This window comes from Brassica rapa, chromosome A02, assembly GCF_000309985.2.
Source record: "Brassica rapa cultivar Chiifu-401-42 chromosome A02, CAAS_Brap_v3.01, whole genome shotgun sequence".
NCBI classification, from domain to species: domain Eukaryota; kingdom Viridiplantae; phylum Streptophyta; class Magnoliopsida; order Brassicales; family Brassicaceae; genus Brassica; species Brassica rapa.
The window spans coordinates 426044-452089 of record NC_024796.2 but is presented as its reverse complement, the minus strand read 5'-3'; the positions used below and the strand labels follow the sequence as shown (position 1 = coordinate 452089).

General features: G+C 34.7%; 8 protein-coding genes across 8 annotated transcripts; 5 read left to right on the top strand and 3 right to left on the bottom strand.

The window, feature by feature from the left end:
* Positions 1-45: 45 nt before the first annotated feature.
* Positions 46-5651, bottom strand: LOC103850489 (serine/threonine-protein kinase PCRK2). Its single transcript, XM_009127244.3, has 4 exons — positions 2235-5651; positions 1319-1959; positions 1123-1245; positions 46-772 (listed from the first exon to the last, which is right to left on the bottom strand). Exons 2-4 carry the CDS (start codon positions 1919-1921, stop codon positions 260-262), a joined length of 1239 nt encoding a protein of 412 aa, XP_009125492.1. The 5' UTR covers positions 1922-1959; positions 2235-5651; the 3' UTR covers positions 46-259.
* Positions 5652-5679: 28 nt separating this feature from the next.
* LOC103850488 (indole-3-acetic acid-induced protein ARG7-like) lies at positions 5680-7149 on the top strand. The gene has a single exon (XM_009127243.3). It carries the CDS (start codon positions 6681-6683, stop codon positions 7014-7016), a length of 336 nt encoding a protein of 111 aa, XP_009125491.1. The 5' UTR covers positions 5680-6680; the 3' UTR covers positions 7017-7149.
* A 985-nt stretch (positions 7150-8134) lies between these two features.
* LOC103850485 (isocitrate dehydrogenase [NAD] catalytic subunit 5, mitochondrial) lies at positions 8135-10392 on the bottom strand. Its single transcript, XM_009127242.3, has 7 exons — positions 10134-10392; positions 9742-10062; positions 9498-9659; positions 9332-9406; positions 9027-9136; positions 8884-8956; positions 8135-8592 (listed from the first exon to the last, which is right to left on the bottom strand). Exons 1-7 carry the CDS (start codon positions 10299-10301, stop codon positions 8401-8403), a joined length of 1101 nt encoding a protein of 366 aa, XP_009125490.1. The 5' UTR covers positions 10302-10392; the 3' UTR covers positions 8135-8400.
* A 420-nt stretch (positions 10393-10812) lies between these two features.
* LOC103850484 (probable cytokinin riboside 5'-monophosphate phosphoribohydrolase LOG6) lies at positions 10813-16033 on the bottom strand. The gene is made up of 7 exons (XM_009127241.3): positions 13518-16033; positions 13053-13150; positions 12938-12968; positions 12733-12832; positions 11478-11548; positions 11244-11387; positions 10813-11051 (listed from the first exon to the last, which is right to left on the bottom strand). The coding sequence occupies exons 1-7, from the start codon at positions 13656-13658 to the stop codon at positions 11025-11027; spliced, it is 612 nt and encodes a 203-aa protein (XP_009125489.1). The 5' UTR covers positions 13659-16033; the 3' UTR covers positions 10813-11024.
* A 452-nt stretch (positions 16034-16485) lies between these two features.
* LOC103850483 (laccase-11) lies at positions 16486-19192 on the top strand. Its single transcript, XM_009127240.3, has 6 exons — positions 16486-16820; positions 16961-17112; positions 17196-17440; positions 17530-17658; positions 17838-18761; positions 18852-19192. The coding sequence occupies exons 1-6, from the start codon at positions 16719-16721 to the stop codon at positions 18980-18982; spliced, it is 1683 nt and encodes a 560-aa protein (XP_009125488.1). The 5' UTR covers positions 16486-16718; the 3' UTR covers positions 18983-19192.
* A 346-nt stretch (positions 19193-19538) lies between these two features.
* LOC103850482 (mediator of RNA polymerase II transcription subunit 7a) lies at positions 19539-20932 on the top strand. The gene is made up of 6 exons (XM_009127239.3): positions 19539-19726; positions 19894-20032; positions 20101-20170; positions 20239-20405; positions 20476-20549; positions 20713-20932. The coding sequence occupies exons 2-6, from the start codon at positions 19898-19900 to the stop codon at positions 20771-20773; spliced, it is 507 nt and encodes a 168-aa protein (XP_009125487.1). The 5' UTR covers positions 19539-19726; positions 19894-19897; the 3' UTR covers positions 20774-20932.
* Positions 20933-21433: 501 nt separating this feature from the next.
* On the top strand, positions 21434-22023 carry LOC103850481. Its single transcript, XM_009127238.3, has one exon. It carries the CDS (start codon positions 21660-21662, stop codon positions 21849-21851), a length of 192 nt encoding a protein of 63 aa, XP_009125486.1. The 5' UTR covers positions 21434-21659; the 3' UTR covers positions 21852-22023.
* Positions 22024-23643: 1620 nt separating this feature from the next.
* On the top strand, positions 23644-24872 carry LOC103850480 (probable E3 ubiquitin-protein ligase LUL1). The gene is made up of 3 exons (XM_009127237.3): positions 23644-24006; positions 24103-24550; positions 24629-24872. Exons 1-3 carry the CDS (start codon positions 23789-23791, stop codon positions 24755-24757), a joined length of 795 nt encoding a protein of 264 aa, XP_009125485.1. The 5' UTR covers positions 23644-23788; the 3' UTR covers positions 24758-24872.
* Positions 24873-26046: the final 1174 nt, after the last annotated feature.

The window sequence follows — 26046 nt, the reverse complement described above, 5'->3', positions numbered from 1 at the left end:
TAGTCGCGGCTATAAATGAAATATCTCTAATGAAATTGTTATAAATTTTACTAATAACAATCATTAATTTAAATCAGACAAAACATAGTTATATGTCTTTTTTTTAATATTAATCAGTTATATGCTCAATATGAAAACCCCACACCAACATTTAAGCTACAAATATTAAATTAGCAAAACAGAAAACATTTGAATTTGTTGAATTACAAAAATAAGCAAAGGCTACAATGTACTAAAGTTGTATTAAACTTTACCCCAATCAACAAGCTCTCACATTCTTTGGGTTCCATAATTTATCTAACCAACCTCCTTCGCCACCATCAAGAACCACCTTCTTCTGCTTCTCTTCCTCAGCTCTAGAAGCTCCTAGACTCCTCAACGGAACCATCTGCCTCTTCTTACCACCATTCCTAGACGAAGAATCTTCAACAATCTTTGTCACCATCTCCAACACCTCACTCATCTTTGGACGTGCCTTTGAGTTCCTAGTAAGGCAAAGGTTGGCTACAACCGCTAGTTTCTGGACGTATTTAATCGAGTATTTGCCTTCAAGCCTCGGGTCTATAATGAGCCTAAACCTCTTAGTGTCGGTTAAGTAAGGTCTCACCCATTCTAAAAGCTTTTGCTCTCCTTTAGGCATGTTCTTGTCTAGAGGTCTCCTTCCTGTAATGAGCTCATACATGAAAACTCCATAACCCCATACGTCACTTTTTGATGTGAGACGACCGGTTTGGATATATTCTGGAGCTGCGTAGCCCAATGTTCCTACTACCTGTCAAACCAAGAAACCAAAACAACTTGCTAAGATATCAGTGATGTCTCAAACTATTTCTAAGTATTGTTCAAAATATGTTAACTGTATATTTAACAATGTAACAAAGTATATTTACAAAACTAATAGCTCAATCTATATATGTTTGACGTTTCCTTTGAAATTATAAGCTCAAAATTTAGTAGTACATCTAAAATATTAATGTTTTAGACCATAATTTCCATATTTATTTTAAATTTAAATTTGGATTCTGTTCAACCGTTCCATTTGCACATGCTATTAGACGGTTATGCTCGATATGTCGGTGATGATTTCTATAACCAAATGAAGTGAAATGCACATAAACTTACACCAGTAGAAACATGAGTTGATCCTGGTGCAGGACCTAACCGAGCCAAACCGAAATCTGAAAGCTTTGCTCTCCAATCCTCGTCTAGTAAAATGTTGGATGACTTGAAATCTCTAAATATTATCTACAAAATCGAAACAGGTTTATAGTTTAACTGATGAAAAGAAAACAAAACAGAGGAGTTTCATGTTCCTTACTTGAAAGTCCATTTCTTCATGGAGGTATGTTAAACCCCGAGCTGCGTCTTGAGCTATTCTCAACCTGAGGTCCCAAGTAAGCACAGTGGGTGAACTTGGAGCTAAATGGAACTCAACGCTTTGGTTTGGCATATACTCATAAACCAAAAGCCTTTGAATCCCACGTTCATTGTCTTCTGCGCAATGACCCAACAGTTTCACCAAGTTTTGATGCTCCACTACCCCGAGAAAGTTCACTTCCGTCACCCATTCTTTATGACCCTGCAAGCCTCTCTTGCCAAGCTGCTTAACAGCGACTTCGATTTTCTTTGAAGGGTCTTGTAGGCTCTTGATGGTGCCCCAGTAGACACAACCGAAACCGCCTTCGCCTATCATAACAGAGCGGCTGAAGTTCCTTGTAACGAATTTGAGATCAGCAACTGTGAACTCTCTGAGGCTATTTTCTCTAGTGGGCAAGGTCGGGTTGGATGATGATACCGTGCTGGTTCCAGAGCTATCTGAACCGGTTTTGGTTAATCCAGCACGGTCAGAGAGGGGTGAAACCGGTTTAGGACTCCTCTGTTCATCTTTCTTGTCAGCATGAGGGAATAAGAAACACTTCATTCTCTCAAAGAGATTAAAACATCCACGTGGCTTCTCCACTGAAACCAACCAAACAAAACAGAATCAAAAACAGAGTTTGTCGCCATGGAAACCAAACTACTTCACAATATTACAAAACACAGAACATCCATTCAAAGTTTGCAACGAATCCTAAATTTAAAAAAACAGGGGAAGCTATTGCCTGCTTGCAAGCAATCACAAAGTTGGTTCATTTATATACTAAACCCCAATAAAGGATAAACCTTTACATTTCTTCTTCCCTAAACAACAATTGAAAAGAATTATGAATCTCGTCAAGAAAATTATAACTCACCTTTGAGATCTTTGTGTAGGATCACAAACAAAATCTTTGTTCAGAAGTTGAACAAATTGAATAGAGAAACGAAGAAGCGAAGTAGCAAAACTGGATCGGGGAGCTGAAAAAAATAAATAAATTTAGGACTAAAAGCTAGAAGAAGAAGACGACTACGAGTCTACGACGACGACGACTCAGAGTAAAGAAAGTCAAAGTTATTGACTGCTTAGCAAACAAAGACGACTTCATAGTCCACTCCATAGTTTCTCTTAATTCATCATTGCGAGCAAAAACTTAAAAAAAATAAACATAAAAAAGATTATTTGGCGGCAGTGTAAATCTCAAATTATTAGTATTCTAAATTAATTTTCTTTTTAATGAAATTGAAAGAAAAAAATTAGATTTTTGATTTTTCTAATATAAGATTTACTATTTATTTTCTAATCATTTATAAAATTATATTTAATAATTAAAAGGTGATTCCAAAATAAACATATTTATACATAAAATTCTATTACAAACTTCTTTTTTGTGCACCAATCTATTACAAAACATAGATCTCTATTTTAAAACATAAAAATTATCCAAACAACACATATAAATATATATATATATATAAATATATATATATATAATTTACTTAGTTATGCTTTCAGACAGATATACACATATATATATATATATATAGATATTTATTTATTTATATAATCTATATAAAAAAAATTTGCAATCCAATTATATGTCTTACATAAATATATGTATAAATAAAATAATAATTAATGAAAGTAAATTTTGTTTTGTAAGAACAGCTTCACTTTTTTGTCACAAGAAATATTTTTTTAACTATAGATATTTAAAAAAAAAAAAAATCAAAGAGATAACCTAGCTCATGCAAAGTTTGATGGACTATTTTGGCAATGAACAAACTGTAACTTCACTTTTTTCTTCATTATAGCCCATTACATTGCATGCAATCCAAAATGGACTAGGGTGATACCCTACACGATACTGCCACCAGCTAGACAGCTCAGTAGTGAATAATAATATATTCTTTCCCATAATATACGATACGAGATGTAAAATAAGAAAAAGTATTTAACCCTTCACTCTTTACCTACACATTTTGCTACACTCTTCTCGTTATGATTTTGATATTTATGTCCCCAGGACGGTGAGTTAACCACAATGAACCTTCGTCAAGAGAAATTTTGTAGGTTTCTGGTTACAATTAAATTGCACGTGGAGTAGCAGTGTCGAACAGCGAGGAATGAATCTATATTTCCGAACGTTGGGCTGATTATGAATTTATAATAATCTCTCGTTTCCTTAAAGAGAGACGCAGAAGCTTTGTCCAAAAAAGAAAAAAAAAGACGCAGAAGCTATGGGATGAAGCACCTGCCTGTCCCTTAGGGGGGATGAAACTGGCCGTCTCGGAATCTCCAACACACAAAAAATGAATACTGCCAGCTTTAAAATATTCCAGTAGCATTTTAGAATAATATAGATGTGATTCATGTGTTATAACTCGACGAAATTGAAAATGTAACTAAAAGTTTTTTGTTTTGTTTTTGTTTTTGTTTTTTCCTGATATTATAACAGAGAACGTCTGTGAAATGAACTTTTTGTGTGAGTGCACATGAATTTTCAAACCAAATGTAGTTATTAATCAGTATAATGATTTTATGCCAATTATATAACATAAGTATTAGATATTTCAAAGATTCATATCATTTTCTTTTTTATTATTTTTACTCAATTCGTTTTTAATAGATGATGTTTTTGAATTGTGCATATAAATTAAAATTACATAAATTATTAATGTATTAATTTCTTACATATTCTAAACAAAATCATAATTAATTATTCTTCTAACCATAATATCATTGATCATATATCATAAATTTTTAACATATTTTACATAGAAAATTAATAACTTATGTAATTTGGATTGGAACAAAAGAAAATTCTTCTAAAAGGTTAAGTATTAAAATGGGAGGGAGTAATATTTTGTACCGCTGACTTTCATGGAAGTTAATATTTACACTAAGAGATTTGGTGACATGAGAATAACACTAGACCAATCAACTGACTAGTACTGAAATCAAGAAAGTACGGATCGATCAAATTATTGTATCGTGGTATCATGCAGTAAGGACGCTTTCTGCACCGGAGATTTTAACTTAATTTTAACTTTAAAAGAACAGACAAATCGCCTTTTTGAACATATATTTTTCGGTAAAATTTTTGAAAATATATTCTTATTTCTGTTTGAAGAAAAATTTAATTAAGGGTATTTGTTCACGGAAAACTCCATGTCCGGATCCTGCATGCATGAAAATGACACTTTGTTTTTGTTTGTTTGTTACAGTTTCGTAAGGCCACTTGGGTTATGCGTAATATTGTAGTACTACGTAACAAAACATATGCATACTACATGTATACAATCCTAGATATAAAAAATTGTAAAAAAAATATAACATTTTTTCTTCGTAAAATATCAAACGGTTATGCGTAAATATTAGATATCCACCATATTCATCTTTTTAAATAAATATTAGATATCCACAGTATTCTTTTTAAAAAAATATCCACCATATTCATTTTATAAAAAGAAATCTCAAAAAGTAATAATATATCGACCGTCAAAAATATATAAAAATGTAGATAATGGTAGACAGCCTTTTGCCACTATTAACCATGCTTGCGCCATGGTGCCATGATGTATACAATACTATAGGTGTATCATGTATGTTAAAAATTTGGTAATCACCAGTGACACATTACGATGGTGAAATCCAGCACTACAAATCGGTTCGGATTAAATTCATTAAGCAGTTTGATAATTGTGATATTTTAGCACTAAGTTGATTTTTGGTAACTGCAAGTGACACACCACAATGGTAAAATACTAAAATCCAACTAAACAAATTGGCCGTTCGAATTAAATAACAGTGTCAGTTTAACTTCAATTTATAAATATTTTCTTTTTAATTTGTGGAGTATATATTATATGAATACATCATAATCTTACAAATTTAGAATTTAATATGCTTTTAAACTCCACATTTCCGATGATTACACAAATCGAATTGCACTTTGTCCAAGAATCTTATCTCGTCTGTCATCTCTTTTAGATCTTATCTTTCTCCTACATTTAATCAAGCCATGGGACCCACTCTATTTTCAGTTTTTCACAGCTTCAAGAAAAATGCATCTCCTCTTTTATCAAAAACCAAAGTATTTATGTCTATGCGTTTAGTTATTTGTTTAATATTTAGATAATAAAAATTAACAAAACTATATGAATCACCCGATTTGTGGGTATGAACTTTCAACTCAAAATCAGTTAGTTGACAATGCATAGAATAGTCCTATATCATTAATATATTAGATTATGTTATTTCTTACTTTGGAAATAAGTAGGACCAATTGAAGATATTTGCATATATATATATATGTTTTGTTCGCATCTGACTTGTATTAATAACATTATTTGTTTGACTTTTAATGAAAATGGTACCAAAATGTTTATAAATTGGATTTGAAAATAAGATTAAAAATGAACAATAACCTAATTAAAGTGAGTCTACCACTAATTAAGCATACCTGTCTATAAACGGAGATGCGTGTACAGCATTTACGGTCTCCTGTGTGTATTATGGGCAAACTCACACACATATAGATTAATATTATCTTTAGTTGCGCAATAGCTGAGTGCCAATGTGCCATGCCGATAAAAATTAAAAAGACAAAATAATAAACCAAGTGAAGCAATTATTAAAGGGTGAGTCCATTGGGAAAGGGCAAGATGCATGTTCGTACGATTTCGTATGTCAAAGTACAGCATGGCCGTAGTTGACTTGATAAAAAACGACACAAATTTTTGTATTAGTTTCTGATTTTAAGTAGGTGTCATATGATATGATAATGTTTTATGTACGATTTAAATTGTCTCTCACCAGGCAAAAATAGTTAAGTACTTTGTATATAGTTACTAACAGTCGTCCTGGTAACGTCCTGGTAAACCAATCCCTCAAATTACGATAATTGATCATATATATCATCGATCATCACAAAGTAAAAAACTTATTATAATCAGGTTAACATATATTTAATGTACAAGATATATATCTTAACGTACGTTCGACATATTAATCTGATATATTTCTTGGTAGTATAAGTACATAATGGAACAATGTTCAGGATAAGTAACTAATGTAGATCTTTATCAAAAGAAAAATGTAGATAATGTATTATTGAAAAAGACGACGACATGGTCCAAACATATCATTAACCGTACTTATTCATCCATGTAATATATACACAAAAATATATAGTGGACCTATGTTTGTGACTTTGTGTATATATATACACGTACGACACTAGTACCTCTTTACATTTCATCTCACACTAACCCCGCAGCTAAAACGTCTCTCTCTCTCTCTCATCTCACTCTCTAACAACATGATGAAGAAGAGCAAGCTGATCACAAAGGCATGGAAGCACATGTCTACCAGAGTAGCCAAGCACAAGGCCGCTGGGGAGGAACCTCATATACCCCATGATGTACCAAAAGGACACCTAGTGGTGTACGTAGGCAAAGAAGAGGAGAGTTACAAGAGATTCGTGATCAAGATCACGCTGCTTCACGATCCCATCATCAGAGCTTTGCTTGATCAATCAAAAGACGAAGTGTACGATGATTTCACTTCGGGAGATTCCAAGCTTTGTATCTCTTGCGATGAAACTCTCTTCCTTGAGGTCCTCCAAAACGCTTCTCCCCGTAATTCATGGTCTTGATGATGAGTCTCTCATTCAATGTTCTACGGTTTAGTCTCTCTTTTTTTTGCTGATGTGAGATGGTCCTTCGAGATATTATATAGAATTAATGAACACTCTTGTAATATGAGCCATTTTCAGTTAGTAGCTGATATATTGATATATTTTTCATTTTTTCTCGACATATATTTTATTAATGATATTAATTATAAATGATTATGGTAATACAAGGGTGGTTAAAAAATCCAAAAAGAACACTCGTCGTGAGAGTTTGTTGAATAAAAAATACTTATTTTTATTTAGAAGATATCACAAAACTGAGGATGGCCTACTATCAATTTAGTTGAAGTCAGGCTTGTCAGATTAAGTGCAGCCAAATCTTTGGAGTACCACGTTGGACGCATAGCATCCAGCCTCCTTCACACACTCCTCAATCGATATCTCTTTCACCAACTGTGACGTGAATCCTCCCATAAAAGCGTCACCTATGAGTGATGTCAACAAAAATGGCAGTTAGTATTCATATTATTATGCGACACTGAGAAGCTAATGTTTTGTTTTGGAGTAAATTTGATGCAAAGAGAAGCTAATGTTTGAGATCACTACTGAGAAAGAAAGAAAAATTGCTTGAGGATGATAAGAATCAGCTTATAATATCCTCATGTTACTTTCTCTCTAGTAATGTAAGAGGTTTGGTTAGGTTATCAAATGAGTACCTGCACCGTTGGTGTCAACCAGCTTCTCTCCTTTGGTGAGAAACTCTTCATCGACGAGACGACGGCAGAAATATCGAGGAGTGGGTTACTCATTCCGAGGAGGACTCCGTCGTAGTTAGAGGAAGCCATGATGACGAATATGACAAGAGAGAGAGAGGCTTAGATTCAGATCTTGTGTTGGTGCCGCAAGTGGTTTAGTGGTGAGTGCAGAGTTTGAGTGTTTATAATCATAGAGCTGAGAGTTGGGTACACCAACGACAATATTATCTTTCCTTTTTATGTATTGTTATATCTTTTTAGTGTTGGACTACAAAGTCATTCTCTCGGCAGGCTCTGCTCTTTTGCAGTCCGAGCAATTATGCCATTTCATTCAGTTTTGATTTATTTTCCTCAGTCAAAAAAATAATACTAACAAGTTTGATGTGAAGAACATAGACAAGTTTGTAATATTAAAGCAAGAAAAACAAAACTCTTCTGATTGATTACAGAACAACACAGCTGTTTCTGTGCTATGAATCTAAGTTTTTTAAAAGACGTTTTAGAGGCAGAAGAAACAATGTAACTTCAAAAGCAATTGCCTGTTTTATTCTTATCGTAAAACGAGGAAAACAAGAAGAATCTCAGAGGCTAATAAACGCTCAAGCCTCGAAGGAAGATTCGTTAAAGAATTGAGATTTTTTTACGATTGTTCAGAGATGATCACAGATTGCTTTTGTGAAGTCCGTGGTGGTCGAACTACCTCCAAGATCTGCCGTTCTGTATTTGCCCTCTGCTATGGTGTTGATGATTGCGCTGTGGATTTGTTCTGCTTGTTCGTTCAGCTTCAGGTGACGCAACATCATCACTCCACTCAGTAGCAACGCTGTTGGGTTCGCCAAGTTCTGTACATCATTTACCCCCCAACACAATAAGAACAGCATATCCAAAAACAAGGTAATTTGAAAATCATTTTATAATCTTTCAACATTGGATCCATAGATTAACCCATGTAACCATCTGACTATGCTACCAATAAAATAACTGATAGAATGTTTATATAATATTTTATCCGTGGCAGCTTTTTTATCCTACTTTCTCATATGGTCAGAGTTGGGACAATTGTCACTTTGTAGCAATGAAAAAGTCTGAGAGTATCTATAAAATTTGAATGATCAAGTGTTTTGAGGACTAACCTTCCCAGCGATATCAGGTGCAGAACCATGAACTGCTTCAGCTAGGGCTACACCATCTTCCCCTATATTACAACTGCGTCAAAGATAAGATAATCAGTTCATACTCATATTAAACAATAAAGATGAAGGAACCTATGTTTTACCTTGGAGTCAATCCTAATCCTCCCACCAATCCAGCACACAAGTCACTGATAATGTCACCGTACAGGTTTGGCATCACCAATACATCAAACAGTGCTGGGTTTTTCACAAGCTGCAGGGCATCTCAAGACTCTTAGTCACATATTCAATAACATATATAAGTAAGAATAGACTTGTTCCACAAATAAAATTAGTGGCTAAAACCAAAGTCAAAGTACAAGTGATTGTGAAAACTAGCTTCCAAAATCATCAAGGCAAGCTAGATCACTAACCAATTGAAAATGGTAAATTTGGAGTCGTAGCTTACCATCATACAGCAGTTGTCAATAACAACCTCTTCGTAAGTTATCTCAGGATACTTCTCAGCAACCTCACGACAACACTGCAAAAGAAAATAAACCATTAGTAAAAAAGACTAAGCAGACGCTAATAATCATCAAAGCTTTGATCTCCTTATAAGAAAATGGGCAGACCTTGAGGAAAAGACCGTCAGTCTTCTGCATAATATTAGCTTTGTGAATAGCAGAAACTCTCTCTCTCCCATGAGTCTTAGCATAGTGAAAAGCATACTCAGCAACTCTCAAACTCGCCTGACGCGTAATGATCTTAAGACTCTCCACCACACCTCTAACAACCTATTATAACAACACAACTCCATAAAATTAAAAAAAAAAAACAATTCTAACAAAAAACAATTCCTCAAAAATTTCAAAAAACCTGATGTTCAAGCCCACTGTACTCTCCCTCAGTATTCTCCCTAATAGTAATTAGATTCACATCATCGTAACGAGTCTTGTAGCCAGGAAGACTATAGCAAGGCCTAACGTTAGCGTACAGATTCAGCTCTTTCCTAAGAGTCAGATTCAAAGAACGGTGGCCTTTCCCGATCGGAGTCGCCATCGGACCTTTCAAACCGACTTTGTTCCTACGCACGGATTCGAGACTCTCCCAGGTCAAGAAGCTCTGCGTTCTCGGATCGATCTCGGCGCTGACGTAGTGCTCTTCCCAGTTAATCGGCACTCCAGCCGTCGTAAACACCTTCGATCATCATCATCACCAAACAAATTTATATCAAACTGCAATTGACTAATCGTATATGTAATCCAAACCTGTTTGACGGATTCGGCGATCTCGGGACCGATCCCGTCTCCGGGGAACATGGTTGCGGTGATTGGAGTGGTGGACGAGCAGAAAGCTCTGGCGAAGGAAGTGGCTGCGGTTGAGCTAGATCGGCTTCCGATCAGGCGTTTCGCGAAGGTTGCTGCCGCCATGGTCATCTCTTCAAGGCACCAACGGGACGCAGCGACGAAACTATTCGAGTCGGAGATATTTTGCAAGACGGTGAATGTTTCTTCTTCCGTTAAAACGCTGCGTAGTGTCTATACTTAAGGACTGATGTAAAACGGCAGGGAGTGGATACGTTTTCATAGAAAACGGAACGAACTTGGAAACTAAGGCCCAGTAAAGATTTATATTTGTTTCTATGTCAGCCCAATAACGAGGGTAGTAGACATGAAACGCGTTCGTATTGACCTTGTTGTGCATGCGATAACATGTGACACCTTATTGAACATCATACAACAAGTTTATCCGATATTTTGTTTGGATGAATGTACAAGTTATGTTGCATCGTCCTAATACAACACAACCTTAGCATCAGTGAGACCTTGTTCAGAAGATTTTAAACATTTGCGTATTGAATTACATGACTTAGGTTACAAAAAAAAAAAAAAAAATTACATGACTTATATAAACTCACTATAGTTTAAAACATAATGCACTTATACGTACTTTATAGTATGTTTTCTTTACTTTATAGTATATTACAAAATTTCAGATATTGCGTGAACAAAATTCAGAAAACATATTTACAATGTATGCTCTTTATTTCAATCCGAACTTTGATTTTTATAATAAATAATCAATCGTAAATCATCGGAAAAATATCAAATTTTCAACACTTTCATTATGACTCGTCTCGAAACTCAAATTTGATGTGTCTACTTGTTGTGATGAGGCACGTATTCCTGCAATAAACCAATCAACATGATCAGTATTGTTAAACCGAACTTGGACTTACATTAGCGTTTTCAATTAGAAAAACTTGTTTACATATTCTATTCAGTGGCTTGACTACCAAATATCAAACCAAAATTAGTCCTACGCCAGAAGGAGATTTGAATATGTTTAGGGTTAAATGTAACTTCTATCGGTTTTACCTCTAATTTCTCAAACAACTCTTTTGCGGTTGGCGCGGATACGATGATATGTCGAGCGGCTGGAAGAATAAATCCTTCTTCGACCGCTTTGTCGATGAAGGATAGCAAAGCATTGTAATATCCATCAACGTTTAATAAACCGACCTGCGAGAAAAAAAAACTTATATTATATCAATCAATCCATCGGTTAATGCTAGTATGTGTCTTGTAAACAAACTAACCCGATTTACATACCGGTTTATCATGGATTCCAAGTTGTGCCCAAGTTATCACTTCAAGTAGCTCCTCTAGTGTACCATAGCCACCTGATGACAGTGAGGACTTGTTTCAATTGCTAAAGTGGCATGAATGGTAAATTTTTGGTAGATAGTTCATCCCTTTTTTTTTCATTTTTGACCTCTAATATGTCTTTGGTACTTTTAAAGTCAAAGGTCAAAGGTTAGTGCACTAGTGATGATCATTACAAATTGCTACATAATCTCAATCTGTCCCTCTCCAAATATTCGCTCTCGTAAACTTTATATAACAGTATACTAACTTTATCTGGTAATACTAATTTTATAAAGTGTTTTGGAATCTACTATTATTGAACAAAATTTAAATTGTAGATTTTAGAATACTTCAAGTGTTTTAGTGTGTTTGAAAAGAGTTTCTTAATTATAAAAATAAAAATCTAATTCTCCTAATTTAAAATAAAATTCTAAAATAGTTAACAAAAATCATACCAAATTTTCAAATTTAACTAAAATTACTTAAAGTTTATTAAAATCAAATCACTTGTGCGTCCTTTAAAATATTTCCGATTGGATAAGAAATAGGTGTCCTTGTCGTCGACATATAAATTCCACTGCTTTTGGATGTTGATGGATCAAAAGGAAAATTCAATTTATTTTAAAGCTATTTATCGTGATTTTTTTTAATTATTTGAGGCCTGGGATCTTCCATATATCATATCAACCACATGTTACATATCATTAAACGCACTTCTTAAAGAAAAGTGTTTAAGAAAAGTGTTATGTATAATGAAAAAAACAATATTAGAGCACTAAATACATAAATGTAGGTAGGAAAAAAACAAAACACCACACATCTAACTAATTAACTTTCAAGAAATTCAGTGAACACCAACAATCACGTATGTTTATTTAATCTATAATTGAGAAATTCTGAACCTAAATTCAAACTAACTTTTGAAACATACTTATAGAGATCATCACCAAAATTATCAATAATAACAATGCTAAAATTACTTCATCATATTGTATTTTAGTTAGTACATGTGTAAACATGTGAGTCCGAATCCATATATATTCGTAAGGAAAATGGATGTCTTGTTATGAACATTTCATTGTAACTCAATTTTTTGTTTGTAACTCAAAATTTAGTGGCAAGGTTTTCACAAATGAATTATCAAAAATGTTTTGAATTTTTCAAAATGATATTAATTGCAATAGAAAAAAGAGAAAGAGGTTAAACAAATAATATTTACCAGGTAAAGCAATGAAAGCATCAGAATTCTTAGCCATCTCAGCTTTTCTCTGATGCATATCTGCAACTTCCCGCACTTCTCCTATTGTCTCTCCAGTAATCTTTTTTTTTTTTGTGAGAAATAAGTTAACAAAATGCATAAGTTATATCACCACCATTATCATTACTCCTCCCATTTTCTCATAAATAAGTCAACAAATACGTACCTCTTGCAACATGAGGAGCTTTGGGATTACTCTGCATCATAGGATTAAAAACATACATTTATTTCATCATCGGTAAAAAAAAAATCAATGATGTAAATTATGTGCCATTTATTACCCAATAACATGACGACCACCATCATGAACAGCTTGAGAGATCAAACCCATCAAACCTATGCTCCCTCCACCATAAACAAGATCAACGTTCTTCGCCACCTGACAATCAAAGTTTCGAAACCTAAACTTTGTCTTTTCCCTATTTAAAAAAAAACAATAATTGACGTATAAACTCTTCACTAATTTTATAGAACTCAATCTTCTTTTTTAAACCCTCATGATGTTCTTGTAGATAAATGCAATTGTTTTACACACTACCAGATGAATGTGACGAATAATTTACAAATATAAATACCAGCGTTATAAAAATGACCGGATCAGCTGATAGCATATATAAAAAATAAATAATTTCTTCAAAAATATAAAGAGATCTTTTTACCAGAAAAAAATATAAAGAGATCTCAACAGGTGAAAATGAAAGAAAAAGAAACATGAAGAAAAAAGATCGTATGCAATATATTTTTACCAATTCTTTGCCTAAATCAATGGCTGCATCTTGATAACTAACTTTCTTGCCATTGCTACTCCCACAAAAGACGCAAATGCTCTTAAACCTTGAACTGTGTTCCTTTGTCATCTCTCTAATTTTCTCCCCTGCATCCTCCATTGTCAAAGTCTAAACCTTTTCTCTAAGTTTGTTACTGATTCTTATGATGTCAAAGGAAAAATTGTTTTTATAGACAAATACTACAATTGGTTACCTCTCTCTTCTTCTATTACAATCCTTTCTTACGTTCTGCTTTTTTTGTTATAACGTGGATCTCTTTCTTTCAGAGATATTTTTAGTGAGAAAGTTTAATCAGGCACGTGAGAAACGTGGCCATTCGTGTGTACCACTTTTTGGCCTTTGCTTATTTTTGCATTCAGCTAAATTCTAACTGATAGCACAATCCCAAAATGGCCCTCACACGAGTGGAGCACTATTTCTCTATTATTTGGTCTATAAGTTGGCACTAATAAAACAGCAATTCATACGTTGTTTTGAATTTCTTTCTGTTTCCCATCAATAATACAAATACTGCGATTAGTCGGTTGTTTAAATTATTAATCAGTATTTTCTATAACAAAATGAGAGATAAGTGAAAAATGTATAGATCAAAGATTCACTATATAACCCTCATAACACATATATCCCGTAAATATATATATTTTCTTCAAAGTTGCATATTTGTCCATATCCCCAAGAACTAAAATAGTTATTTGCATGGCCCTGACAAATAAAGTATCGATTATCTCCTGAAAAACTTGTCATCCTATCATGTTTCTTTTCATAGAAGTCGCTATTGTAGTCACTTTTGCAATTCACGTAACCCTAGTATTTCAAATATCGTTTGGATAAAAGAGGATAAAAGATAAAGCAAAAATAGCAGAGGTTAAACAAAGTGGATTATATAAATTATATAGTACGTGGCAAAATGAGAACCTGGTAGAATTGCTAATTTATTATAACACGAATCTGTCACTATGCCATTGATGGGCCTTTGCTATACATTACTAGTGTCACGTTAATACGACATAATTCGCTTTTGCAAAAGAAATGTGCTGTCTCTCCTAATCCATAATCCAAATTTGTCAAAAACATTAAATAGTAAGCAAAAGTTCTAAAAATTGTGATGTTTGAAAATATTTTGATTTGACATATATTTTTTCTTAGATTCATGACCACTCATGCATAAATTTATTTGATCTAGGATAAGCAACCCGATTGGTAAACAAACCAATTTCGCATTTATAGCTAAAGTCTTTATCAGTTGTATGCTTTCTTGAAACGAAAACGAACTTACTAATCGGTAAATTTAACCTACTTTAAATAGTAACTCACTTAATTTGTCCGTCTAAATCTGTTTATCTATTTATAGAGCAAATAAACCAATACTCAGATCGGTTTTCCGCCAACAAGTTATATATAAAACCATCCCATAATGGACCATCTAGCCGACTTCCAAAAAGTAGTTGGACATAAAGTGACGAATAAATTGTGGAAATGGAAAGTTCGTAAAGCTCCAAAGACAAGTTAAAAAATTTAATGGGAAGATCCTTATCCTCATCTTTGAGGCATTTTATAAAATCTATCTTCAGCTTGGTTATTTAACTAAGAATTATTTCCCCTAGATAACCATATTTTATGACTCATTTATAAAATCTATCCTCAGCTTGGTTATTTAACTAAGAATTATTTCCCCAATATAACCATATTTTATGACTGTGTTGACGCCGTAGAATGATGATGATCACCAATAAGTGTAAAAAAACAAAGCGAATGCTTTATTCTTAATCCATATATAAATAACTTCTAAAAAATATCGCTTATTCGCTAATGTCAACCTCTATCGTCAAGCCTAATACTTCTTCTTCTGGTTTCATTTTAAAAACTTGTGGTTTCACTAATCGACCTCCCAATGTATTCAGAAACTAAGAAACTTAGAAGCAAAGGAGCTCTGCAGTACCTTTTATTTTTAATGAGTGATAAATCATATATATCAAGAATTAAAACTAATTAAATGTGTGTGTATGATGAGTATATAAAACTAGATGGAGATTGTATGTCATACTAGCAGTACATCCCATTTCGGCCTGTGGAGATTACCTCAATTGGGTTTACTTAGTATGAAAATGAGATCTTATTGTTTTACATATGGGCTTTTGGACAATTCAACAAATTTGTATAAAATGACCAGTCAATAGCGTAATTTCCTGATAAATTGGCCAACTTCCGTACGTGTATATTAAAATACGTTGGTTGAGATTTAATTTTTGAAACTTATACATATGATCTCGTTGGAAAATTGATATACAAAAAAATAACATGATTCAAAGACCAGTCATTTTCCCTTACCCAAACACATCACTATTTGCAAACAAATGTTTACGCCAATAAAATTTAAATATACAAGACTTAACGACTGGCTAAGCAACATGTTACTGCAAAGAGAGTTTTCAAAAATCAAATATTAGCCTTGTAATCCCTAGTAATATTTTAAGGGGTTATGTGTTAATATTGAAGTATACTGGGACAATCTTCAAAATCTATAAACAATCGACCTATTTCTAAAAAAAATAATTAAGTTCTCAAAAGGTTAAAACTAGGCTTACGAAAAATAATTTAATTAAATTTCTCAAAAGAAGTTAATGCCTTTGAGCTGAGGATGTTTTGTTAAGAAAGCTTCATTTTGAGTTATAGGGTTTTTGGGACAACGAAACAAGTGTTGGAATGCATCTAGAAACTTTCTTGAATTGGAGAGACTTGAACCGAAATATTTGTATTTTATAATTTTTCATGGTAAACAAAAAAGTCAAAAATATAAATTTAAAGCTCAGATATCAACTTCGAAGGTACTCCATATTATTAACAAACGTAACGCTGATTCGCCAACGTCTTTCAGAAAGTTGCTTAAAAGCCTTCTTCTTCGATTATATATTTTCAAAATTTTCTTAATAATATAGTTTAATCCGTTTTCCATATTCAATTCTCTTTTATAGATCTAAGAAATTTTATTTTTATATATTCTGAGAGATTCACCAACCACCTTTTGTTTGCACTATGACATTATATAAGCATTTGTAACCAGCCACGATATCTACAATACAATTTGTATAACCAAGAGCAATAAAAGTTTAAATACAAATAAAACCTGATCATTGCATATACCGGAAGATTGAACCGGAAATGAAGATCCTAAACCCGGGTTTTCTCTTTCTTTTCTTTTATCTTCTTGGGTTTCTTGGCGATTCTCCGGTGGATGCGGCGGTGAAGAAGTACCAATTCGATGTACGTATTTGATTTCCCGGTGAATATAAACCGTAACCTAAACTATATACTGGTTTGACTACCTGGTTTATATTGTTGAGTTATACTATTACTATATATGTAGGGTTTTGTTGTATATCAACGTTTGAAATTTTGAACAGGTTCAAATGAAGAACGTAAGCCGGTTATGCAATGCTAAACCGATTGTCACAGTTAATGGAATGTTCCCTGGACCAACGGTTTACGCAAGAGAAGGTGATCGAGTCATTATCAACGTCACCAACCACGTAAAATACAACTTGTCCATCCATTGGTAAAATCTCTCTTTCCTACGTCTCAAACCCGTTTAGTCTATGTTTTTTTGTGAGCCAATTTTTTAACGTTTTGTTTTTATAGGCATGGACTTAAACAGTACCGAAATGGTTGGGCAGATGGTCCAGCGTACATAACTCAATGTCCGATGCAGACCGGACAAAGTTATGTTTATGATTTCAACGTGACTGGACAACGTGGGACTCTCTGGTGGCATGCACACATCCTCTGGCTAAGAGCCACCGTGTATGGAGCTATTGTCATCTTGCCTCAACCAGGAAAACCATATCCTTTCCCACAACCATACCAAGAAACCAACATAGTCCTCGGTTAGTGAATATAATTAAAACCGGTTTGGTCTAGCCTGCTCAAATTTACCGGGCTTTTTCTCATATTTTTTAAAAAACTTTGTTTATAGGAGAATGGTGGAACGGAGACGTTGAGACAGCGGTTAACCAAGCCAACCAGTTGGGTGCACCGCCTCCGATGTCAGATGCTCATACCATAAACGGAAAACCAGGACCGCTCTTTCCATGTTCCGAGAAACGTATAACTTCTTAACCTTATAAAACCGGTTTTAACCGGATCATATCTTTTTTTTTGAATAGAAACAAATAATAATATAAATTGCATATTTTAAAACAAGATTATTATAACATCTAGTTAACTTTTAATTAAACTAAACCAGATCATATCATTTTAGTTAAAATATTTGTTTCTGTATAGACACATTCGTGGTGGAGGTGGAAGCCGGTAAAACATACCTTCTGAGGATCATCAACGCTGCACTAAATGACGAGCTATTCTTCGGGATTTCCGGTCACGACATGACCGTGGTGGAGATCGATGCAGTCTACACCAAACCATTCACAACCAAGTTTATTCTAATCGGACCAGGTCAGACCACAAACGTTTTAGTCAAAACTGACAGTTCTCCAAACCGTTACTTCATGGCAGCTGGTCCGTTCATGGACGCTCCGGTATCCGTAGACAACAAAACCGCAACCGCGATCCTTCAATACAAAGGCGTACCAAACACGGTCATACCAATCTTACCAAAGCTTCCATCACCTAACGACACATCATTTGCTTTGGACTATAACGGAAAGCTTAGGAGTCTCAACACACCAAACTTTCCAGCTCTTGTTCCTTTAAAAGTCGACCGTAGATTGTTCTACACGATCGGGCTAGGCATTAACGCTTGCCCGACCTGTGTGAACGGAACCAATCTCGCTGCTTCCATAAACAACATCACTTTCGTTATGCCGAAAATCGCGCTTTTGAAAGCTCATTACTTCAACCTCCCAGGAGTTTTCAGGACAGACTTTCCTGATAGACCGCCTAAAGCGTTTAACTACACCGGGGTGCCACTCACGGCTAACCTCGGGACATCTACGGGGACAAGACTGAGCCGAGTTAAGTTCAACACGACAATTGAGCTAGTTTTGCAAGACACCAATCTCCTAACCGTTGAGTCACACCCTTTCCATCTTCACGGGTACAACTTCTTTGTGGTTGGAACTGGTGTTGGAAACTTTGACCCCAAGACAGATCCGGCTAAGTTTAATCTCATTGACCCACCCGAGAGAAACACGGTTGGAGTACCTACTGGTGGTTGGGCCGCCATCAGATTCAGGGCTGATAATCCAGGTACGATTTATCATTGCACATATATGATGAGAATGATAACATATATATGATAAGTAGCTTTACTGATCGAAACAAATGTTAATGTTGTAGGTGTTTGGTTTATGCACTGTCACTTGGAAGTCCACACAATGTGGGGTCTGAAGATGGCTTTCGTCGTCGAGAACGGGAATACACCTGAGCTTTCAGTTCTACCACCGCCCAAGGACTATCCATCATGTTAAGAATCTGAAACCGGAACACATTCACTCGATTCTTCTTCCTATATATTTGTTTAAGTCGCTGATGACATTCTTTGTTGATTGTATTTTTCTTTCTGTCGCTTTGTGTGCTTGAGATTGTTTCATGTGGGGCTGAACAACAACAACAAGACCCCATAATTTGCATAAGAAATGTATCTAAATATTTTCCAACAAGATCTCTTGTTTACTGTTTCCGAGTTTCTACAATAAGCCAACCTAAAACCATAAAATCTCAATGATGATAATATATGAGCGAGTATTCAGTTGGAAATTGCATCAAAATATAAAACATCATTTGAAATTAGTGTAGTTGAACTTTTTATTTTATAAAATAGTTTGAAACTTAATGTTATCAAACAATTTAAAGTTGTGAATTGTACTAGTTTTTAATCATTTAAAAATGTTTAGCTGAAACTTTTAGTTACAAATAATAACATAAATAACATATTTTTAAATTAAATTAATTAACGAAAATCTGAAGCTCTAAAAATTTACGTAAAATAAAATGACTTCAAATTCTAGTTAACTGTTAATCAAACTGAACTAAACCGACTCTACTCTACCCGTCTGATTAAACCGGTAACCCACAAAGGCTAACCACAGAACCACATTTTTGGCAATCTGATTTAACCGTCCTTCTTCCTCGCTCCTTGCCGTCGTCGCATCATCTCCGAAGCTCAAATCAAGCTCCTTCCACCTTCGATCTTCCTCGTTTCCCCCAAAAAGGTTTGTCCTTTCGATGTAAACCATAGTGTTCCTCCATTTCAATCTCTACAAAAATCGCCAAGTCTTTAGAATATAGATCGAGATTTGCATTGTAACGTCGTTCATCGAATCGATTAGAAACCCCTAATCTTTGTAATTAGTGACGATTATATACGATCTGATTGTAGGAGAATGGCTACAGCTACGTACCCGCCGCCTCCTCCGTACTACAGACTCTACAAGGATTACTCCGAAAACCCTAGCTCCGCTCCTGAACCTCCGCCTCCGATCGAAGGAACCTACGTTTGTTTCGGTGGCAATTACACTGTGAGATTCTTCCTCTTTATCAAAGTTTCAAACTTTATGAGTTTCACTTTTGAATTTTTGGTTGCTAGACTGAGGATGTTCTTCCAAGCTTAGAAGAGCAAGGAGTGCCTCAGCTTTATCCCAAAGACTCTAATGTTGGTAATGTCTTTCTTCTAGAAGCTTCTAGAGTTGATGAGCATGGTTTTGATGATGTCCTCGTTGTGTAGATTACAAGAAGGAACTTAGGTCTTTGAATAGGGAGCTTCAGTTGCATATACTGGAGCTTGCTGATGTTCTCGTTGAGAGGCCTTCTCAGTATGCTAAGAGGATTGGTGATATATCGTCCATCTTTAAGAATTTGCATCACCTTCTCAATTCATTGAGGCCTCACCAGGTAAGAAGATCCCGTTTTACAACATGTTTTCGTCGGTTTTAATTGTTTTTAATCTTCTATTGATGTTCAGGCGAGAGCAACGCTTATTCACATTATGGAGCTTCAGATTCAACAGCGGAAGCAAGCTGTGGAGGACATTAAGAGGTTTGTAATGCTCTTTGAACTTTTTTTTGGCTTAATGGTATCGAGATCAATCTATAAACTATGATGAATCTGTAAAAAATTGTTGGTAGTTATTTCAATGTGTTGGAGATGGGAAATAAGCAGACAATTAATTAGTAATAGTGTTGTTTTGGTTTGTGTGTAGGAGGAGAGAAGAAGCACAGCGACTTCTTAAGGATGCTTTTGTCACTTTAGATGGACAATAGAGTTTCTTACTCGTTTTATGTAAAAACTATTTCTCTGTTTGACCCTCTTAAGCTTTTTCTTTTTTTTTTGTTAATGGTTAGACTTGGTAGATTCATACAGTGTATCAGGATTGTAGTAGACCAGAATTAACCGGGATTTGATCTCATGGCTTGCTCATATCGTCAACCCATAAGTATGAAAGAGCTCATGATACTCTAATGTGGGCCTATATGATTGTCTATGCTACTTGAAACGTTTAGACTTAAAATCAAACCCATTGTACCATCGAAATCATTGTATTAAACGTCCAAAAGAATGTATAAATTTCTGAAAGCTTTTACCACTTTGATTATCAAGGAATGTGTATCGTTTCAGTCTTCAATTACTTAAAAAGGATTGTCTTAGTTGAGCACATAAAAGTCGAATGTGTAAAACTCAGTTTAAACTGTGTTATAGTGCAGCCTATTTGCCGAGATACTAGTTAACTATCTTAGCGTTTGATTGACCGCAAAAAATCTGGCCATTAATTATTTTGCTTGGGTGATGTAGCTGAACAAATGCGACATACGACGCATAAATAAAATATCTTAGCATTTGAAAGGAACGTGTAGGAGCATAAAGATACACGCGTGTTGCTCTCATGTAGTTTTAAAAAAATTGAGGTTCTAGAATATTCTTGTAGGTTTCATCGTTTTATATGGTTTATAGCAAACACGAGGAAGTCGACAAGAACCAACATTGTTCACTATGGATCGTCCACCATTCAAATCAACCAATCATTCTCTCTTTCTCTATATATGTCCTTCAACTATAACACTTTCTTCAACACAAAACGTAGTATATTTAGTTACAAAAAAAAAAACGTAGTATCTTTAATTGTTTCTACAGTTTTCAAATCTCTGGATCATGTGTTTCTTTTATAGCAGGGGCGACCGAAACTTGACTAAAGTAAAAAGAGATGTGGCATGGTGGATGGAAGCGGCTCCTCCACGGATAATTTATCCGGAGAAGCCATCTACTACTCCGGTTCTTGAGACTATTTTAGAAGAACGAGAGACCGAAGAAGATGATCAAGAACATGATGAGGAAGACCTTTGATGATCATTTTAACTTTCGTATTAGTAATCTTTTGTTTTGTATTTTGTTATAAATGTATAAGATGAGATTTTGTATATTTATAATGACATCTCATCATGATAATTAGTTAATATATAGTCTATCTGTTTCTCAACTAAATTATGATAATATTTCTCTGGGATTTTTGTTTGGAACTTTCACGTTTTGTTGTTCGATATGACCACTTCCTAATATCACACATACAATATCTTCGAATTTGAGCTGATGACTGTGTATTTTCTATACAAACCTATACGATACAAGGAACCAGGCTCAAATAGATATTTCATACAAACGAATTAAGGAAAGAAAAATACTGAAGAAAACTGAAGTGTATCCATCAAACCATAGATAAATTTTCAGAACAACCGGACAACAACAAACCAAAAATAAACCGGAAACTAGAATTACAGTATTTGTGTTTGGTGAGATGATTTTATAGTAGTCTTTCTCATGTAGGGCATGCAGATGTGTCCGCGACGTAAGCAGTATACGCGTCACTCCTCATTATTTTTACTTGAAGCGCGTCAATCTCTATATGGAACATAAATATCACGTGCGACAAATAAGACCGCGTCTTTCATTACATATTTGTTTACACGATGATTACGACTCATCTCTCTATAAGTATCACTAGCTAGTATTCGATAAACTCCACACTCAACTACAGAGCAAAGCCGAAAATACTTATCAACTCTAATTCAAAGAGATCTTTTTTTTTTTTTTTTGCTAAATTGTAAATATCATAGATGAAAGAAAGATTTTACAAAGTAAAGACCTTAGTTCTGCACCGTCTTGGCAAAAAAGAATAAAAACAAGATGGGACAAAGGGAATAACATCAACAAAAGATAGCTAAGCTAATCTAGTTTTATCTCAACCAAAGGGTCATGAGAGGCCTGAAGCGCTTGTTGTGTCTCCTGGAGGAAATGATGTTTCTGATCTCCCTGTCTATACCCTGAAACACAATAGACGGTGTAACTGATTTCTGGTTGTGGACCATATTGTTTCTCTGCTTCCAAACATGGTAAATAACTGACTGCACAGCTATCTTCCTTAACAGAGAAAGGCGAGAATGATGGGACCTTTGGAAGTTGTACCGGCGATTCATGCTTTCCCGGTGAGGGCCTCAGCTTCGCCTTCTTTGGGGACTATATACGAGGAAAAAGATGAGATCGAGACTCGAGAGTTGTAGATTTTGTAATTTTGTTGTCTATTCCATTTTTGTGAAATTCACACTCACCAATGTATCTTGATAATATGTTTGGATGTTTTCAGAGTTCAAACTCCTTTTTGACTGACATTACATAGTCATAAAATAAAGATTTAAGATCATCTAAAAATTGTCAAGATGATATAAAGATCACCTTTTACGTTATATGAACTTTGTATATAGTCTCATCACCTGGGGTTTAATTAAGAGATCATCATACCTAAATTTCATAATTAAATATTTGCTGTATTATTAGTGTACGTTCTACAATCGAGACATTTTACCAAAAAAAAATGTTAGGAATATTTTGAAAGAAAAAAAGAGAAGCAAATATTGACTAATAATGAACCGATGATGTAATCCACACACAAGTTAGCTTTTTTTAAAGCCTTTAACCGATGTTTTCCACTAAACCACACAAATTAATATAAGCCTAACATATATTAGTAGGTCGAGAATAACTTTTCCGACTATCATAGACTTTAGGACCTTTTACACTAGTGTCCTGTCCTAGCGAACAATTATTTTATTTTATTAATTAATAAGACAAAGACGTTAACTTGATTAGCTTAAATAATGAGGCCACAGCATTGACCTGTCCCTCGTTTGACCTTATAACACCCAAACTCGGATTCATCTCAAAATCCTCCAATCAATCGATCAAAGAAAAATCATCAACCATTGTTGAATCTCTGAGCTCACTCAGCCATGGGGAACATCTTCTGCTGCTGCTGCCGCATCAGAGACGGTGGAAAAAAGCACAAAGTCCCCGCGACGACGCGGACTCCTTACATCGAGTACCAGAAGCCCGCCACGATCCGCAACGAAGTTAATCTGAGGAAGGAGACTCTGAGGCTCCGACCCGACCCGGAGAACCCGGGTCAACTCCTCGTCTCCTTCTCGTTCGATGCAACCGTCCCCGCAAGGTTTTTTTTAGTTTTCCTCTTTCATCCACGTGGCTTGTTTTGATTGGTTTCTTATCATAGTTTACTTTTTGTTGTTTTATTGGTGGGGAGGAACAGGATCACACTCGTGTTCTTTGCGGAAGAAGACTCAGAGTTCAATCTCACAGCAACGAAGGGAGACACTTTACCATTAATCACTTTTGATTTCGAGAAGGAAGGACTTGGCCACAAGTACGTACAGCCGTCTGGAACTGGTGTGGACTTGTCGTTATTAGAAGACTCCGAGCTGTTCAAGGAGGATGTTGGAACTTGCATCTATCCGCTGGCGGTTAAGATGGAGGCAGCAGCAGCTCCAGAAGAAGGAAAGTCTACGAATGCTCAGATTACTCAAGTGACGTTTGTGAAGGAGAAAGGTGAGGTTAAGATAAGAGTGGTGAAGCAGTTGCTATGGGTGAATGGGGCCAGATATGAGCTGCAGGATATCTATGGAACTGACCAGGGAAAAGAATGCGTTGTGTGCTTGTCTGAACTGCGCGATACGATTGTTCTTCCTTGCAGACACATGGTATGTAAAAGTTCCATGTATTTTTCTTAATGAAGTTGTGAGTTTTGAATTGGTTTATGTGTGTGTTGTTGTGTGCAGTGTATGTGTAGCGGATGTGCTAAGGCGTTAAGGTTTCAGAAAAATGAGTGTCCAGTTTGCAGACAACCTGCAGAGAGGCTTATGGAGCTCGAGGGAAACGGTTACTGCGATGGAGATAAACATATTTAGTTAAGCAACCAACTTTGTTTAATATAATAGCTGTATTTGATTTGTAATAATATTGAATGTTATAATCGTAATATTATGTTTACCCAATCCTTAAATGTGTATTCATTCCTCTACATTTAAGTTCTTAAAGTCTAGTGACACAATGGTGTTCTTCCCACCATTGATGTAGGTTGGTGCAGTCTTGCTTAAGCAGAGGTTCCATGAGCTTTTCTATGTAAGGTCTGTGCGTCTCAACACAATCCTAGTAGTTCTTACAGAGACTACTTAACCAAGAATGAAACCCAAGGCAGGACCGTTGCCATTATTAGTACTCGCACGTTCCATCTTAAGCCGGGGAGCAACTTGCCAACTTGTTCAACATCCCCCCCCCACAAGTATAGGTGGTACTTGACGAGCGATTTTACATTTTTGAATAAATGTATAAATGAGAATTGTTTGGAAACATAGATAACATTATAGAAAAATGTATAAATGAGAATTGTTTGGAAACATAGATAACATTATAGAAAAATGTATTTATTTCTATTTACACTTTTAGCCATTACATTTACAATAAATCAAATACATCATTTTTGTATTTCTTTTTATTTATAGATTCTGCCACAACATTTAAAATAAATTTAAATAAACTAATTACAATTCTAAAGCTTATCTAACCAAATCAATATTTATATATTGACCATTATTAATATTGTATGAATATTAACTAACTCGTTTGTATCAAAGGGAGATAACACAAACTGAAATATATAGTATATATTATATAAAACAAGTTTTAATATAATAACTTTATATAGTTTAGTCAAATATAAAAATTTTGAGAGTTCAATTTTCAAAAAAACAATATATCATAAAATAAATAATAATTCACAGAAAACTAATGCAAAAAATTAAAAAAATTTAATATAGTGTTTCATTTCAAAATAAATTAACAATAAAAACTACATGTTAATATTATATTAAAAAAAATATTATCATAAATCTGTATATTCTACTCCATATGTCAAATACATAAAAAATATACATGTAGGGTTTAGGGTTAGGTAGGGTTTTAGGGTTAGGTTTAGGCAGGGTTTAGGGTTAGTAGGGTTTAGGGTTAGAAAGGGTTTAGGGTTAAGTAGGGTTTAGGGTTAAGTAGGGTTTAGGGTTAGGTAAGGTTTTAGGGTTAGGTTTATGCAGGGTTTAGGGTTAGTAGGGTTTAGGGTTAGAAAGTGTTTAGGGTTAGGTAAGGTTTAGGGTTAGGTAGGGTTTTAGGGTTAGGTTTAGACAGGATTTACGGTTAGTAGGGT